Source organism: Lepidothrix coronata, unplaced genomic scaffold (assembly GCF_001604755.1).
Source record: "Lepidothrix coronata isolate B3197 unplaced genomic scaffold, Lepidothrix_coronata-1.0 Scaffold102, whole genome shotgun sequence".
In the NCBI taxonomy this organism is placed as follows: domain Eukaryota; kingdom Metazoa; phylum Chordata; class Aves; order Passeriformes; family Pipridae; genus Lepidothrix; species Lepidothrix coronata.
The window spans coordinates 2,878,827-2,898,367 of NW_016690282.1; the positions used below are offsets into that span (position 1 = coordinate 2,878,827).

The 19,541-nt window shown below is 42.4% G+C and overlaps 2 protein-coding genes across 2 annotated transcripts in view; one reads left to right on the top strand and one right to left on the bottom strand.

Annotated features, from left to right (window-relative positions):
- The window catches only part of TIMP3 (TIMP metallopeptidase inhibitor 3), a 38,263-nt gene extending 19,047 nt beyond the window's left edge, over positions 1–19,216 (bottom strand). Inside the window, exon 1 of the mRNA XM_017823379.1 lies at positions 19,013–19,216. Coding sequence (XP_017678868.1) covers positions 19,013–19,136 — 124 coding nt within the window. The 5' untranslated portion in view covers positions 19,137–19,216. The remainder of the gene's footprint in view (positions 1–19,012) is intronic.
- The window catches only part of SYN3 (synapsin III), a 205,202-nt gene that overhangs the window by 92,453 nt on the left and 93,208 nt on the right, over positions 1–19,541 (top strand). The gene's annotated exons all lie outside the window — the stretch shown is intronic.

Here is a 19,541-nt window from a genome sequence, read left to right on the forward strand (position 1 = left end):
CTCTAGAAGGGCTTTACCTGGGAGGAAGTTAATCCTCTCAGCAAGATCATTAATTAAAGACTCAAGGTTGCATAAAACAGGCAGAACTCGGTTTGTGCTTGGCATTTCACCTGTAGCTTATTAACTAGATACAGTCTTTCTGATAGCAGCAGTATCAAGCTTTTTCTCCCTCCCCATATAATGTCTCTCACCCTATGGAAGTCCAAGCTCCCTCTGAAATACATTAGAATCGGAGAGAAACTAGAGGTCTCTGTTAGATTAGAATCTGTAAATTCTCTTCTGGAAAAGAGAACATTTCATTCACGTTCCTCTATGCAATTTGGTTGAAGACTCTTCAGCTGCCCAGCATTGCCCCTGCATCTGACTTCTGATATTAGCTCCCTTGCTTCCCAATCATACACAGATATTCTGTCAGAATATTAGAGGAAAGACTAAAAGGAGGAGGAAGAAAGGAGGAATCAAAAATGCATTTATATCCATTTACAAGTAGAATCTCTTAGATTCATATGTAGTAGATGTTAGTACATGTAAAAACTAGCTACACAAAATACCCCATGAAAAACACAGAGAAGCTAAAGGAAGAAAAGAGGAAAAAAACCCAGTGTCTGTCATTACTAGCTATTACATCTACTTAACTCAGGGAAGCCAGGTAGACGTAAGAGATCAGCTAGAACAGGCACACAGTGAGTTGAGTCACAAAAGTTACACACATCACTAGGTTAATCTCACTGCTTGCACCAACAAAATGTTCTAGGTTTGCTGCAGACCTAAGCAGAGACACCGCAGACTATGCAATGAGTGTGCCTACAGCTTTGAGAACCCTCTGGTGAAATAAACAGAGAAACCAATGTCATTCCTGCCAACTAGACATTTCTCTGCCTCCTTTTTGGTAGGCTGGGTTTTTTTTAACCTTCCATCTAAATATTTTTAACTAGTCCCTGGAAGCTGAATTCAAGCTAGAGGCAAAAGGCAGCAGGCAAGTATCAGAGTAAAGGAAGGAAAAATGATACAAGTGGAGGGAGGGGAAGGGAGTGCCTCATGTACAGAGCACAGAAGAGGCATCTCGCATCTCTTTCCAAGGAGTGTTTTCAGCAGAGTGCATTTTGTCTCGTCTTGTGCCTCTGACAACTGCCAAAGACAGAAATACTTTCAGCCAAGGTTAGCAGTGTTGGAAAGATGGTTGTCAAAACCAACACACAAAAGCACTTCCAAAGCCAGCTTACAACAGTGGATAAAAATAACAAGCATATGACTCAAAGCAATGGTCAGCTCAAAACACCTTTTCCATCTCCTTTTGGTCAACATAAGATCAATGCAATAGAACTAGATTTAGGTCAGTCCTCTCTTCCAGATCAAGTATTCTGGACACATTACGTACAGGACGAGGGGAAGGCAGGCTGAGACAGACAAGGCTCTGGTTTCTCATAGCTCTTTGGAATTGTTCAGTGGAGCCACAGGCCTAAGCTTTCCACTCAGAGAATATGGCAGAGCTGATGTGAGACCAATTAGGGACAAATGGAAACCATATGCGATTTTAATGAAACAAGAAGCTGGTGCACATAACTTACTGCTGCAGGAGCATTTACTGCCTGAAAGGAATGCGCATCTGGCATTGATCGTTTCCCAACCCATCAAGTGAGCAGTAACATGGAAAGCAAATTGGAGCATATGATGAGAGATGAATTACCGAAAGAGTACAGTTCAGGGAGCAGCCTCCGCGAGGAGAAAACATGCCCTTTGCCTGTGATCTAGTGATATAAAGCTGCAAGTGAAGCTGATCTTCCATTTCCACAGTTCATGATGATAAACTACAAGAACAAGTGCTACAGTGATTAAAATGGTTCGAGTGGTATTTTAAAGAACCTACTACAGTCTCAGAAATCCCATTCTGAGTCACATGGGGCAGACTTTTACTCTCTTGAGGTCATGAGCACTTCTTAAAGAACAAAGTACAGCTGATCCTAAACAAGGGTCATACACAGTCCCCAAATTACATTACTTTCAGGTGTACATCAAAATGGGTACACCATGAGGAGATTTCAGGTTGAAGAGGCAGTGCAGACATATCCTTTTGATCCATTTTTTTTTTTGTTCTTTTTGGCTGCAAATTTCCCGTGAAGCTTTACTTCTGCTGAGAACAAAAAGTCCTTAGCCTGCAAAGCTGTAGATAAGTTGCTCTACTGGGCTATGGTTATTTCTTCTGTAGGCTGTTGTGTTGCAGTTTGATACCCGGTTTTCAGAACAAACCCACTGCCTTCACCAAGCAGGAAAGAGACTGCTCGCATATGTCACAAGAGGAGGGGAGGCAAGATGCTCTAATCCAGCACTTGACCAGTGAATGTCCAGGGTTGAACCTGGTAGATGCCATTTCACGTTTCAGGTAACAGCAAGACGTCTGCAAAACAAGACGCACAGAACTTTGCTCCTTACTGCTAGATTTCCCCTGGGGTATATCCAGAGTTAACAAGTATCATAAATTCATCACTGTATTTTTTGAGGATGCAATAGAAAAATTCTTGAGCCAAATCTGCCTATTTATTAGTCTTCCTTAACCCACTGTGCAATCCATGAACACACTGGGCGTCAGATCCAAACAGTCCAAGAGGAGGAACAGGAAGGACAGACTTGCTAAAGAGAACATCTGAAGGCAGTTTTCATCTGTGCATTAGAAATAGGGCAGCTCTGAAGGCCCATATAAACCTTTAAAAACAGGGATTATCAAAAGCCACAGGCCTGGACACTCCCTGCTTCATCAGCTTACTTCAGAGGACTCTCCTTGCTTCAGCACCTTGCCCAACTGGGACGGGTGCCAGCATTCTCTGAGGAGGCTGCACTCCGCTGATCACATGGTTTACGCTCAATTTTGCACGTAGGAGCTAGAGAGGAAGAACTGTTTGTGAACATGTATAGATTTCAAGGGTACTGGGTGGGCCTGCAAATTCCTTCCTGCATTAGAAAACTTGCACTAAACTGACAGGCTAAGCAGCTGTCCACACCAAAGAGGTATACATATTTAACCAGGTCAGGCCTATATGTGCTGCTCTTCTGTTCCTACTTGCACTGGATGCGACAGGACCTAGTATTAGGACAAATGCTGGAATTAAACCCATGTTCAAACAATTTCTCCCATGAGAAATTTGCCCACCATTCTCAAGACATTATCAGTTGTTCTGCTGACAGCATCTGCAGACTGTTCACATACACTGGACATGTCCATGACAGACTTCTGGTTTGTCATAATGCTTAAGGAATTTACTAATTGTCTATTTTATTAATGTCTGTTGTGTAACCACAGTAATTAATACTATGTAGCTGAGCTTAGCTACATGAAGAATTTTATCTGGGAGTCTTGAGTGCCACGTAAAGACTTGGGTGTAATACTTGGATCTCAATTCAGCGTTCATTAAAGCAAGTAGAAAACCTCCCTGAGTCCTGAATGAGCCTCACATATCACAATTCCCAGCAGACTACAGGTCAAGGTCAAGATAATATCAGAGCAATTTGACCAATTTGCCCACCTATCCAGAACTTTCCAGAATCCCATGTAGTGCCCTGTTATAACTGTATTCCAAAGCATCATCCTTAATTTTTGACCTTTGAAGGCCTGAAGAACTTGGCGTTGATTTGTTGTACACAATTACTGCACAATGTACTTCCTCTGGCTCTGAAGATATCAGATTTTCCCTGTGCAATGACACAGATAATTGGCAGCAGAAAGGGTAGGTAGACACTGGCCAGTTACCTTTCTTCTTCAAACAGTTTCCTCAAACTCCCTGACTCACCTACTGACAGTCAAAGTTGTTTCATGGAAATTGCAGTAGAGAGAGAAACAGTATAACCCTCTCATTCTTTTACTACCCAAACTTCCCTCATACATACTTTTCATCAAAATTTCATGTCCCTGAACAATCCAATAGACCATAATCAGAATGGATTTCGAGATGCTGTGCTTATATGCATCCTTGGTACTCCCAATGAAATATTAACAAGATGTGACTCTTAGCTAGACTTCTGTAAGCACAGAGAATACACTGAATGATTACAGTGCCTGTCTAACACCAGTTGTTGACTTCTTTATTTGCATGACAAATATTTATACAAATTCAAGACTAACCCATGTCGTTCTATTCTTAGCCATTATTGATAAATAATGGGGTTTAAATGTAAATTCTCAAGTCTGACCATATGAATCTGATGGAGATTTACTTCAAGTGAATGTACCAGTCACTTAGCTCATCTGTGCTATTCAAGTTCGAGAGCTTCCAAAAGTATTCTTACCGAAAACTTTCATAAATTTCCAATCTGGGGGAGGTAAGCTTACATTCTGGTATCACTTCTTAGGTGTCCCTGTAACTTTTTTAAAAAACAAAACAAAACAAAACAAAACAAACTAAAGGTCACAAGATATGGTTGGATAATCATTTCACAGCTGCCCTGGCAAAGTGATGGCTATTTCTGAATGCTCTAAGGCCCATTAACTGTTTGGGAGGCAGAAGTTCTCTGAATACTGCACTGCTGAATGTTTACAGATAAGGGTAATCATTTCCAGGGTATACACCAAGCCTGACTGCTTCCTGCCTGTCTAGGTCTCCTGAGACACTGCTATAACAGGACTATTTGGCAATGTAATGAACCACCCTCCCAAGAGCCAGCTTTTCAGGGCTCCAGTTAAGCTCGCACCTGGAACACAGGTGTAAGCTTGTTTAAACATTGACAGGGAGGGAACTAACAGAAATACAAGGGGAAATACCTCGTCTCAGTCCACTGGCAGCAACACAACCACAAAGCAAACTCGTTTGTTCATTAATGCAGCAAACCCCAGGAGAACTGCCCATTGACAAGGATTGGAGCAAGCAAAGGGTATCTAGCTTTGTGTTTTAAAGGGAATTCTCAGCATTCAGAAAAAGCTAACTATAAACCCTGAAGGACTAATGAACTGGAATCTTTCTCAGCTTGAGAGGTAGCATGTAACCTGATCAAAATCAGCACTTCCAGAAGGGGAGGCTGTTACTGTTAAACCATCAGGGATGTTTCTGAAAAGACTTTTTCCTGTCAGGAAATGTGGCTTTACTTAAGTCACAAATTTCTAAGGAAAGTATCAACTTCAGTGAAACTGTTTTTCAGGTTTCCTTTCAGAAAAACTGAGACCTATTTTGATCCTGAATCAGCAAAGCTCTTCAACTGCACTTGAAGTCTTAATGTCGATATGAAATGAAACCTTCATTCAAAATGGGCATCTGAAATTAACCCTTCAAAACATTATATTCAGATGCTTCTGAATCACTTTTCCCAGAAAATTCCATGCGGAAAACTCTGATATTTTCATTTTCCCTCACATTTCAGATGGAATAAATTTCCACCATTTCAAAATTCTCTATGGAACAGAAATTCTGACTCTCTCCAGCAAGTTTTTAGACTTCTCTTTCACTGTATAAATCAGAGGTGACAACAACAATCTCTAATGACAGAAGCAAGAGTAAATTCCATTTTTCTCCTCATTTTTCAGAAGTGGCAAGTAAGCCACTATCCTCCATGATCTCAGAGTATCTAAACTAATATCAGCATTCAGTATCAAAGATCAGTCCTTTAATTCACTGTGCCAATAAAAGTCTGTCAACACTGCAGACTGTAAATGAACGTAGACATACTAGAGCTATTTTTTAAAAGCAACTTAGGATACCACAAACACTAATTCAACCTGTTCCTCACGTAAAACACTGGTCTGCCGAGTGCTTGTACTTTCAGACTGCAGGCAAGTCAGAAAGTCAATTCTGTGATAAATGCCTTCCTACTCTCTTTTTTCTTTCTAGCTGCTTCCAACATTTTGAAGCAGTATTGTTTGATTGCAGGCTGCTTCCTGAAGCTGCTTCCTTCAACTGCCTGCTGAATCCAGTGGGAATCTTTCCACTGATTTTAACTGGAGTGGGATCAGGCCCTAAATAAGTAGCGGAGGAATCCCTAGACTTAAAAACTAAGCAGCTGTCTCTGGCTTTCCAAAAGAAAAGTTATTCCTGCAGCTGTTTTCCCCTAAGTGCCATCGCTCCAAACTGTAACAGGACTGGAGGGAGGGGGAGAAGGTGGAATCTTAATAACCCATTAAAAAGGAGTATGGGCCATTGCGCAGCAGCTCTTTCAGTTCTACTCAAGCAGGGTCACTGCTGCCGGGCTCAGACAGCCCTAAGGGCACGGGAAAAGTCGTCTCCTTGTTTTCACATCTCATTCACGGAATGGATAACGAGGGGGAGGGAGGAATCAGCTTTTGGGTTAATTAGCACCATGAACAGACAGCTGCATTGTCATTAAAAGTTCAAGAAGTCATCAGGGTCATCATCGAACTGCAAGATGTACACACAGGCACACGAGGCACACGTCTAAGCCTGGGGTTTTAGCAGCCTTGCTTGGCTCTGATTTTCCCCTACCCCAAGGGGTACACTTTTGAGTCGAGAACACTGGACTGTTGTAGGCTCTGAGGAGAAGACAAGCGTAAAGGCACTCCCTCTGAATAGCAGTTGTTCATCTCCTTGGAACTGCTTAATTTCACACTTAATATACCAACTAAGAATAGTTAAATAGTTACACAGGGGTTGTTTTTCCCCCGAGAAAAACCAGAGGTGGGGCTTACCAATGCAGAGTTACATGTTCACTGCTAATATTCTGTAGGATAAGCAGAACCCCAGTTAATGAAACCAGGCTGTTGGTGTACCCTGTTTCCTTCCACTGCTTCCTTCCACGAGCAAGGCAGCTGAGGAAGCGCAAGTGCACATTAGCAAATTCAAAAATGAGCATGTATGAATCATAATGAAAAGATAAAACCTCTAAAATGTCAAGGACTGCTATTAATAAGATTTGGAGCAGTGCTAGCCTCAGAGAGTCACCAATTGGCTTAAAAACAAAACCAACAAATTATCCAACTATGCAAAACAGCCACAGATTACATTCTCATTGCCACAGATTGCAGTAACATTTTATGGTATGGGATTTTAGAGAAAACGCACCAAGACAAGTAAGGAATTCCCTGCCACCTTCCAAACAGGGCAGGGAAGAAATATAATCCTGAATAGCTGAAACATTACTGCTTCTGCAGAAAGCAGACTGGCACTGCATGGTTCTGCCCGTTTTAGCTTTGCTGGCAATACACTCTATAACCAAAATGGATCTGAAACTGCTATCACTACACTGAAATCTCACCAAAACATAGTTTTTTTGTTCCGGGTAAAAGGATTACAGATCCTCTTGCTCTTGCTATTAAATTGGCAGGCAAACATGCAGCTAGCTCATGAGTGTATAGTTCCATTTAATGCTTGGTCTTTGCCAAGGGAAATTACTTTGGGAATACAGAAAGAAGATTTTTTTTTTTTATTTTAACCATTACAGCTCTGTTGATCCCTGTGCACACTGACTGTCCACATCACTAAATTTCAGTATGTTTATGACAATACAGCATGTTGCAGCAACTCTAGCAGAGATGTTCACATGAGGAAAAAAGTAGAAAAAAAGAGATAATAGTCTAAAATTCAGTGGGGAAACAACATACATCAGCATTTTGATTCTAAATGCCCAAGTTAAGAGAAGTGCTGCAAGCTCTGATGGATTTCAACAGAGAAGGGAGTCACGTGGGCTAAGCAACTCCTCTTAGAAAATTCCTCTGAATTCTTTCTCTCCCGTTCAAGACCTGGGCATTTTTTTAAACAAAAACTGCCTTTCCCATATTTTTCAATGGTGCAACCTAGTGATGCTGCCTCCAAGCTCCACCACGTTATTTCAGTAACAGCTTTGGTTGATCTTTCCTTGTTGGTCCACACATACATTGAGGAGTATGTGCTGGAAGGAACCCTGTTATGTGCTGAACTTACGATGGTTTGATGAACAAACATAGAACCTGCACAAAAATGTGAACCCTTGTGTGTGCCAAGACAACTACCACCCTAGAATCCTGTCTCAAAGACTGCCTAGGCAGGATGTGTGTATGGAATGTCAACTTCAGAAGATGAGAGCTTTGAACATCACAAAGGACAAAGTTTACGTCAATGGACCAAGATGCCATACTGCATAAGAGACAAACAGGAAAGCAGTTTGAGACAGGAGAGAAAGACAGACCTTGTGCTTTCCTTTACCCAGCTCTTCCAACAGCCATTAGTACTGGAGGAAATCAGTCTGAGAGAAGGGCATTCAGAAACAAACATGAGATCTTGCACTGACAGGAAGGAACCTATTGGCTTGAAAACTTTCCGGTACTAGTGAAAGCTTTGTTTCCCATACAGCCAAATACACCAGACAGGTGCTGTCTGTTGCTCTCAACCTACACCATTTCTTCAATCAATTTAAACATGGCATTAGAATAAAGGCCAGTAAGGACCTTCTTCCCACTTTGCTTGCTGTTTTTTCAAAAGTGTCGGTCTGTTGGAAAGGACAAATCTCCTTGGGATCAAGCTGGCAGTGCTACTCCAGCAGGCTCCTGCTGAGCTGCACAACACAGTGATGTAGGGCTCTGAAACATAAGTATTTATTAGTCCTAGCCTTAGAGTCTTGTAATTATTTGGCATCAGGAGAATTCTCAGAACAAAATATGAGTAAATAGATGATTGTCATCCTGTTGGCCTCCCAGTCAAACAGAAAAAGAACAAAACAGAATACTCTGGGAAACTCAAGAGATAGCTATAATTTAGAATGCATGTGGGAGGCAGGTTAGACATTCATCCTGATAAGAAAAATAGACTCCAGAATTGAAGTAACAAATGACTCTAGTTTTAGAAGGAATTTAAAACTGCAGGGTTTGAATTCATCTCTAATTACAAGCAATTAAGATGAGAGCCTCAGAAGGGGGAAAATCAGAGTATCCCCCATGAGGTATATTTTATCAGCATCAGAACTCCAGCCTAGCTGGATGATGTATAAGACTCACTATCACAAGTTCTGCCTCAGGGTGCTTGTTCCAAAGTAAAGGTATTAAAGGCAACATATTGATAAGGGTCATTGGCTATTTGCCACCAGATCTAGTCAAGCTTCTCTCTGAATGAATAATATTCCACTAAAACCTTCCTGTGATAATTTGGGGTCTCTTAAAGTACCACCTAGGAGTTCTGCCTGATATTGCAGAATCCTCTATTTCTGTGCTTCTCTGAAAAGCTGCAAACTGTTACGCAGTGGGGGAAAGTAAGACAGCTGCTTAATTCTATTGAAAATATACTGCCTGTAGAGAAGATAGAAACAGACTTATTGAAGTCTCCTTTTTATCTTGATCCTCTAAGGAAATAACCAACTAAATCCTTAATCCCCACCCCCTTGAGGATAAAAAAAAAAAAAGTAAAAAAGGGACAGGTGCTGCTCTTCATATTTAGAGAAGTAAAACAAAGGGCTTAAGAACTCATCCTGCCCTCACCCCAGCACAATCATTTGCAATACTGAAGTTCTTGCACAGGAACTGCAGCCCTTATCTTCCCACACTTCTCTGGGTTTGTGATTTTTGCCCTGTGGGATGCTGAGGGAGGGCTGGGTATTTTGTGGTTATTGAAGTACTGTACATGATGGCTACTTAAGTGCCCCAGGGATCACTTTGCTGTTTTATTTCCTCTTGGACTGATCCACTTCACAAAAGCATTTAAGATATTCATTACTGCAAGTGCTATACTTCTGCATGCAGTGTGGTCTCACAACTAGTGTCTCCTGTTCCTTCTTTTCCCCACCCTACATTCTCCCGAATACCAGAAATTTTTTCAGCTTTTAGTCCTGCACCATATGTAGCATATTATTTAGTGGAGGAAATAATTTACTTAGAAACAGACCCATGTATCCCACTCCAGAGGTGAGTAGGATAAACAAGGAGGATGTTTCACTCTTAAAGACATTTAAAGCAGGGGACCCAGCAATCTCACACTTCACAAGAGCTGATCTAAAAGCTTTTTCATACTGTCACCTCACTTCCCTTTAATCTGCAATGTGTGTTTCTCTGGACCTATGCAAGGCAGGCAGGATATTTATAGCAGTGTCAGAAGAGGCAGGAAGTAGGGAACTGGGGTGGGTGCTTGGAAAGTGTATAAAGGGCTTGGAACATGGGGGTCAGCCTGGAACTTCATTCCCCAAAAGAACACAGAGCTGAAGGAGAAGTGTCTGGGGAATAGCTGGTTTTCTACAGATATCCTCTGGCTCACTCCTCCTCTACCTGTTCCCTTTCCAACACCAGCCATTTCCTGTCTTTCAAAGTTAAGCGGAAGTTTTCCATTCTGTGGTTTTCCTGTCTTGGTACAAGCAAGCACATTTTTTCCCTTATATTTTAACTGTTTGGAGACCAACAACAAAACCTGCTCACTAGAGGGGGAGCTTCCTATTTACATCTGATCCATGAAATTTGAGAGGGCTGATTAAACATCAGAAGAGCAAGATCTTTGCTAGTTCATGTACTCACTGAACATGAGAGATTGAACTTGTTGTCTGAAAAAATGCTCCAGTGCTCTTCTATAGAAAATTAACAGACTAACATAATGCCAGCAGGCCTCCCTGCAGACTGCACTGCAGAAACACCCAGTACTGAGGAAAACATGGAGAAAAGGAAACAGATGTTGAGTTCCCATACTGTAATTACAATGCAGCATGAGGGAGTTAAAATTCAAGTCCTTCATTCTAGGCCAGCAGGAGCTTGGGTCACTGAATACAGCCCTGTGGAATAGCAGAACTCCTGTTTCCTACGTGCTCTTGTGCAACTTCCTTTTTTTTTTAATGAATCAGTAGAAAGCAAGAGATGTGTTACCTTCATGCTGTTGCACCTGGTGTAGCCATTACTACCCATGTAAGCATTGTGCAAGTTTGGTACAATTTAGAACTGCTTTGCTGAAGTACCAGTGATTATGCAGGCCAGCAGAAAGCTGGGCCTTTTCACGTCAAAGTCAAGGAATTAAGAAGTGAAAAATCTATAGGGTCTCTTTTTCCTCCTTGGGGCCTTTAACATATCTTTTTTACCTCCCCAATAAACTAGTTCTAAACTCTTAAGAACCAACAGAATTGTGCTCTGACATTTTAAAAACAGATGGGCATCTAAGGAAGATTGTAGATTTTTTTACAGAATGTGTATTTTTCCCCAGAACCAATAACAAATATGTGTTGAACAACGATGGCTCTGCCATTTGCACACTCTCCTTTTATTTCCTGACTGCAGTGGGGCACGTTACTACATCATATATATCAAAAGTACCTCCAGACACGTTATACCTGGCCTAATTTCATTTGCTTCTGCTGCTGCACAATCTACATCATTTTCCAGATAAGCAGTATTTTCCTTATAACTCATCTGGCAAAAATAAAAGAAGGCCAAGCCCTTGCACACACACTCATGCAACTTGCATTTCTTGAAGGGCTATTTGAAGGAACTTGGCATTTATCTGAATGGAGGAAGGCAACAGCTTGGCTAGAGTCCAGTTAGAGTAAAGTGCGTGTGCTCTGACCATGGCCAGTCCATACAACCAGGGTTTTTCAAAGCCAGTCAGAAATGAACCTGCTACAGGCTGTTAGAGATCTATCAGTAGAGTATCAGACTGTTTTGTGTAGATTCTCTTCCTTATGTGTTCCCTGAAGCTCAAGTATACATTCATCCTCCTGGATGGTTAGGATCCACCTTAGGCATGCCCAGTCTAGTTCACATAGTTCCAGATGGGGTGGCCTACCATGTGTCACAGCTAGTGACTCTTCCGATCTTGACCAGCCTGCATCTAGTTCTTCATCAGTGCTTCCATACTGCATTTCTAACTTCCACAGTAATCCTTCTCTCCTCCTTATACTCTGAGAGTAATCTCTGGAGGGCCTTTTTCACTCCTACATCTCCTAAATACCTTATCCCATTACGACTTTCCCATTGAACCTATTGCTGTGGTCATTCTCTTCCCCCATCCATAACAAAGACAGAAGTTTTTCAACCTGAGCCTGCCGACACAGACCTCTAGTTCCCCACTACCACAACCCAAGTTGTGTCCCTAAGTTGACAATGGCCTCCCTGACATTCTCCCCAGCCACTGCTCTCTCTGCTGGTTCCTGGTGCACTTCAGTCTCAAGAGGGACACCCCAAATCACCTCCTTTCTTCCTAATAAAATAAAAGTGAGATTCTATATCTCAAGCAAACCACAGCTGATGTTTGATGAGGTTTGCTGTTATTTTTTGCATATGCATCTGTCTGCTATTGGAGTTTTATTGTCTGTATACTGTTTCTAAGGTCTGAAACTGCCCTTTGGAGAGGTCTTATATAAACACTAGCAGGAATTTAGACTATTCATAGTCAACACTAATTTTTCTAGCGCGCAACTCAAGAGATTTCTACCTTGTTTCCAGAAGACTCCCAGAATCTTTTCTAGCTGGCAGGAGTTTTAAATAAATAAATTAATCAGGGTTATGTAAAACTACTTGCATTTTTATGTTATTAGACACTGCCAGTTAGTGCACTACATCTTCACTCTGATCACCCAAGAGAACTACTTCACATTACAGTAGAAAGTTAACTTCGGTTTTGGCAATAGTTTTTAAGCTCTCTAGTGTTTGTAACATTCCTCTCAGAAACCTGAAATGATCGAGTCAAATCCAGCTCTGATAAAAGATGGTGAAATACTGGTGAGACAAGTGGCAATGCACCTGCTTTACACAAGTTACGAGGCTGGTTCAGCATTTCCTCTCCATACTGATAAGATTTTAGATCATGTATAAGAGGGTGCAAATTCATTTAACCCACCTTGGTCTCATTTACCTCAGGTCCAGCACCAGCCTAATACTTTCAAATTGCAGAAGTTTGAAATTCACCAGTTAACATTCTTTTCTCAAGCTATTCCAAAGCAAATCCAGTTTAGCCCTTGTTTTAAATAAGGACTTAGCCCACTTTGGGCAAATAACACTGGCAGCAGAGCAGTGGTAAAAGCCCCAGCAGTGTCCATCCCTCCCACGTACCCTGAATACTTCTACATAGAGTGTTACCAAAAAGGTTGACCTTCAGCTCTGCAATCTGCAAGGAGTGTTCAGTGCCACAAAGCTGCAGAGAAGTTGAAACAGTCTTGCAACAATTCCAAATGTAGTCAACTGCTCTGATCAACCTTGTGCCAGAGGAGTCTATGAAAGGTGTAGCTAGCTTATAGAGTAGTAAGAGTCCAGTAAAGTCATACCAGTAAAATTTCGAGTGTCACATGTGGAGGTTCTTCAGAGGTTTAGATGAGCTACAATAGGCCTTTAAGTTTAATGAACTCTGCATTTGGTTAACTAATTGGTGCTTCAAGGCACAATTTTCCTCTCATCTTGTATACTACTTCATTTCACCAGTATAATTTGCTTCCACTTTATATCATTATATGAAAGACCGATTCATACCCTGAAAGTCTAGAGCAATAAGCAGCACATTAGACTAAAAGCCTCTTCATCTTGAGCTGAAAAAAAATAAATATCATCATTAAAAGGAAACTCAAACACAGGCACTGCAGACATTATTGGGACCAAAAATAAGTTCCTTAGCTTAATCTGGTTCAGAGCTGGCAAACACAGCTTGCCTGGTCTCGCCTGCTAGCTCAAACCAAGCTGTCCTTTCAGGTTTACTAGCTCTTACAAACTTCCAGAAAGCATCTGGTGGAAGTTTCACTTAATGACAAGACCCCCTGCCCAGACCAAAGGGGCTCCTTTCTTCAGTGATACATGCTTGGTTGGGCTTCATAAGAGCACCACATGGTATTGGAGCTGTGAGGAAAAAGAAATATGACCTTAGACAACACTGTTACATCTTAAAACTAAGATTTCATCTTAATAGTTTTAACATCCAGTTAAGGCCAAGGTGACTCACCGAGTGCTCCTACTAAAAATTCTTGGTCCCACCCACCACGGCCAGGATTGCACTTGAGTACAGAGACCCATTTCATCACATGCAGATTCAATTGCCATATCTAAGAAACTCTGAAAGTGCAGGACTAATGGCATTTAGTGTCTTGGAAAATGGGAAGTGCACTGATGAAGCTGAGAATTAACTTGTCACCTTGTGCCACTTCTCTTGTGGTCAAACAATCAAATTTGCTCATCCTGAAAAACAGACATGAATAAAGCAGGTCCTTCCCAAACCCATATGAAAACTTTTTCTAAGCTAAAAGATACTAGTACTGCATATGGCTGTATATAACTATGTTCCCACCAGCCCACTTCTTTCCAGAAATATTAGAAGAGCAATTGGCAGGTGGAGAGTTCTAAAGATCATGTGGGAAATCAATGAAAATTACAAGGAAAGAAATGTCTACATAAAGCAAAGAGCTCCAAGGCTTAATGTTAGAACATCTGGCTCTCCGCTGGCTCAGAGTTCTTGCTGGAGATACTTCCTGCAAGAAATAAGGAGTAAGCATATGCAATAGTAAGAAGATATAACATTCTGCACTACATCTTCCAAACAGTACTTTCTACCACTTTTATTTTTTAATACATACATCTGGAGAAGTGACTTACTCCAGACTCTACAAGGTGATCTTCTTCTTCTCATATGGACTTAAAATTGCAAATATCCAAACAACAACAACAACAAAAAAAAAAAAAAAAAAAAAAAAAAAAAAAAAAAAAAAAAAAAAAAAAAAAAAAAAAAAAAAAGAAACAACTATCTCCACTCCTGCTAAATAGGACAATTCAGTTGAGAATGGCCATCTTTCTGCCAGAAGACATGACTAGGCACAAGGAATACTCTCTTTCACCACAGCTTTTACCAGGGACATTAGAATTTCATAAAAGTTAAATAAATCTCCTCAATTTCTTCCCACGTAAAATGAAATTTGCAGTACTTTATTTTTTTAATTTTGTTAAGCTTTACAGGACGCTTCTCAGATTTCCTGCTTCTAAAATGCCTCAAAGGGAAATCCAGTCTAAAAATAAAACCACATCATTGCTTCCTCAAGAAACATCTGATTCCAAAGTGGATAGAACACTTTTGCAACCATTACCACAACAGGTAGCTCAAAAAAATTGTTTTACATTCAGCTGAATTCAAAAGATTGGTATAATTAACTGGAGCTGGTTTATTTTAACTTTTAAACTAACTTGGCAGACCTTACCTGTCTGCCTTAAAAGCTAAGACAGCACACGTGACCTCACTACAGAGTCCATGTCAAAGTAAAGAACCCATGTTCAAAATCTCATTTATGATCAAGTTGTTCTGCATATCACTTTCAGCTTTTTAGTGAGAAGGTAGAATGATCAATTCAAGGAAACCAGTGAAAGGGCAGATTTTCAATTAGGTGCTTAGACTCTGGGCCAAGCAAATTCCATAGCTTTCTCCTTCTCTGCTCTTTCTTTCTTCCTCTTCTCCTATCACGTTCTCAGTTCAAAGGATGGGAGCCACTGCAGGTGTTGTGAACTCAGTGCTATGGGCATAGGAGGATGGAGTAAAGAATGGCTTCTACTAAGGGACTCTTAAGAGCTTACCTTCACCTCCCCCAAAGCTTGTCAACCTCAACTCATCCAAACAGGCTTTTTAGAACAGACAGGAGCACTACCCACTGGTACCCTTGCTGAAACAGGTATTTCTTCCCCCAACACAAACCATACAAAGGAATTTTGAGCTCCTTTGAACTTAGGTAAGAGACAGCTAACAGTGCCACAGCTCTTTTCTAAAGTATATGCACAAGATGAAAGTAAGATAGTTGTGGAGTGGACAAAGTACTTTATCGCTTGCAGACCCATTTGTCAAATTGCAATATCACATACTTTCCCCTCTTTTTGTTTTTTTTTTTTTTTTTTGAAAGGGGATGTGGGGCAGAGGGTGCCAGGCAGGAGGTGTTTTCCAAACCTATGAATTCAACATACAGCAGCCAAATTCAAAAGTTCCTGCTGCTCCTGCAAAAAAAAAGGACAAACAAGTCCCTTTCATGTCAGCTATGTCCAGCTGGAAATGTCACAGCTTTGTCACAAAGGAACAAAGCATGCCTGGTGTCTGTTCTTTCAAAAGATCCCTTAATTCAAACAAAAGAAAAATATTCACATCTGGAAGGGGTCGTAGGCAGAGGGCGGGAGTGGAGGAAGTAAAGTTCAGATGGCAAGTCATAGCAGTTGCAGTTTGTCTAATTATTGTACTGCCTGTTCTGGCACTTATTGATCCAGTTAAGAAAGAAAGCCAAGAGTTAAAACAGCAATTTTACTATTTATTGACCTCTGAGGGCCAGATAAGACACACCTCTTCACTTTTGCTCCATTCATCATGCTGGAACACTCAGGCTGAGTGAAAAGATCCCTTATGACCAGTCTGGCAGTAGTGCCTCTTTTTTTTTTTTTTTTTAACCTCCCCTCCTTTTTTTAATTAAAAAAAAAAATTATTATGTATGAAGTCCAAGCTTCCTTTAGAAGACCACAGCCTTCACTTTCAAAGGATGTACATATAGAAATCCTGCCCTTTCCAATGGGTTTATTTGACCATCTGTTTCTGTAAAGATTAAAACCTTCTAATGACTGCAGGGTTGGGAGGCAGCACCAGAACGGAGCCACTGGAAGATGAAAAATTAAAGGAAGAAGAGAATAAACCTGACAGTAAGACTTCACTGGCTAGGCACGCAACACCAACAGTAAAAGTTTGCATTACAATCCTAAACTAAAAGTTTTTTCCTTCTTCAAAATTCAGTGCTTCTGAAGATGAAAAGCCTCTCCAAGGCTGCCACCTAGCTAGTTAATTTCTTGTATTGTTTTAGGAGCTATTTTAAAAGCCTCTTTTGCTCCAGCTCTTACTGCACTGACTCCTCCCTTCAGAGCTGGTATTTTGTCAGGAGTTTCAAGAGCGATAAAAACTTGCTGCCAAGTCCCTTTCTTCCCCACAATGTGTTTTATAACCCAGCGTGTAGTTTAGTCTGTCTAAACACTGCACTAGTACACTGCCATCAGTTTCCATGGAGATGATTAACTCCTCCAGAGCCAGAAAGCTTTAGTGGGCTTTTTTCCCTTTCCGCATATGAAGAACATGACAGCATTTACTAAAATCAGCCTACAGAAACATCACATTTTCCAGACAGTTCTAGCAAACATAAGGATTTACTGTTGCTTCAACCCATCACCAAGCTGCAGTCTTAACCAAACTTGCATTCAAATCATCTACTGGAACAAGTTGCTTTTTCCCCTCATGCTTCTCCTCCTTTGCATTGCTCTGATGTCTGAAGGCATGGCAGCCCCACAGACATCAACTTTTTGAACTACTATGTCTTAGAGCAAAGCCAGTGCTTGAGATATAATTAAGAGTCCAGAAGAGAGAAAGGAAAGATGAAGGAGATGACTCCGAACTCAATCAGAAATCAGAGTAGAAAACAGAAAGACTTTGTGCCCTAAAGCTTAGGAGCAATGTTACACGAAACTTCATAGTTTACTATACTCCTAGTCACTTATGCACCTAGTAAAAATACACTGTGTGTATTCATCACAAAAATTTATTTAACATCATTTTAAGAAGTTGAATTAAACTGAAAACTGCTCTTAATCTAGTATAACATGACCTAATCAGTGCAAGAAAGTAGACCTTCTCCCAAAATGCAGCTAATGAAGTCCATGTGCTGCTATCAGCTTTAGCTGTAGAAAAATGGTTTCTCGGTCTCCCTTTCACAGAAAGGACAATATCTCTGGCAGTTGCCATTTAGGTGTCACACTTGTTGATCCCAACTATGAAAATGGCAACAGAACTTTGAATACTGCAGTTTTCTGGAAGAATTTGCCAGTATAAAACTGTTTTATAAATGTTCTTCAGGCTATCATCACTGAAGCAAACTGTAACCTTCCCAGCACTTTTAACATGTAATGGGTTTTTTGGCATTCACAGAAGACACACCATGTAAACTAGACATGAATAACCAGGCATAACTACAGTTTCTGTAGAAGAACTAAAGACAAGAGACAGCCAAGCTTACTGGCAAAAAAATCTAACTTGAAAGAGCCACTGGCAGGGTTCATAGCTATGGGTGTTCTGCTGCAGTAACAATTATTTTCTATTTGACTTTCATAGCAGTTGCCAGACTCCACTCCATAGCAGTTTGCAGACTCCACTTGGAGTCAGGACCGTGTGGGTAGCAGCAGTGCAAATTCCCCCAAGCCCCTTTTATGTTGTGCTATTAAGGCAACCCACAGAGAAGGTAAGAGGCTTCACTTGTGCCATCCACTCACGACTGCTGAAGTGACAGCCTGGATTTACCATTACATGGACATGTGTCCAGTATTAACTCAAAGGACACCACTATTTGATTTCATATACTTCGCCACAGAACACTTACCAAGCAGTAACCATATTTTGTTAATCATCCTTGTCTACAGACAAACTAAAGAACTTGAGATCAGAGTCTCTATTACCACCTCCTCAGAGATTTTTGGCGTTGTCCTTGTCTCCTACCTAAAGTCAGTGTAGCGAACCCCTAAGGATCCTAAAACCCATAGCGGAGAACGTCAGTCAGGATTCAATAAAAGTGTTTTAACTTTCCCAAAAGCTCCAAAGATGACAGCAGAAAGTGTGGAGACACTTGTTATCTGCTTCTCCAGCCCTTCCCCAAAGTTACAGGCGCAGCACCACAAGCCTGTGTGAGCCGCACCTCCCATACCAGCCGCCACGGTCGGTTTCTTGGCTTGGGAGAACCCATCCTAATCCTGCCTCCTACTTTTTGTCACCAAGTTGTGGAGGAAATTTTGTCAGCCCACACCTCCAGTTGCGTTTTTGTCCTGCTGTGGGAAACATGCCGCTTCAACAACTACTGATTTCTTTAAAGGACTTCTGGGAGAGGCTGCCGCGGGACGGGGCTTGGGAGTGCCGGGCGGGGGTCCGCCGCTACACGCCTCTCCTCTTACCAACCCAGGCGCCTGCGGCAGAGATGGAGCCAAACCCGGTCTTCAAAAGTCGGGTCCCCCCTCACCAGTTTGACCCGCCGCACCTCTGTTTTCACCGGGCGACTCGCGGGACGAGGATTTCCTTGCAGTGACAGCCCGACTGCCGCCCTCACCCCCTCGGGGTCCCGGGAACTCTCCAGCTGCCCCCAGCCCGGGAGCCCTCCTGGCGCGGGCGGCACTTACCGATGTCGGAGTTGCAGAACGCGTCCTGCGGGTGGATGGGGACGCAAGTGCAAGCCTCCACCACCAAGTCCCGCAGGCTCCAGCTGCAGAGGAACACGGCGAGGAAGCTCAGCCACGCCGTCATGTCGCCCCCCGAGGTGCTGCCTCCTCACTTCTGCGGAGCGGGAGGCGGCCGCTGTTGCGCTCGCCTGACTTTACTCTCGCTCCCTAAACAGCCCGTGCGCCGCTGCTGCCTGCCCGTCCGCAGCCTGCACTGCGCCTCTCTCTCTCTCTCTCTCTCTCTCTCTCTCTGTCTCCGGCCGGGACGCGCAGGGCTGAGGCGCGGCGGGTGCGGGCGGTGCGGGCCGGGGCCGGCGCGCGCGGTTATAGCCCGGATCGCGCCCGCTCGGGCTCCGGGGGCGCCGCCGCGCGCGGCCAATGGCAGCTCCGCATGAGCTCATCGGCGGGAGCGGCCGGGGCGGGGCCGCCGCCACAGCGCCTTATACGGAATCGTGCGGCGGCGGCGCCGCGGGTCCCGCTCGCAGGGGGA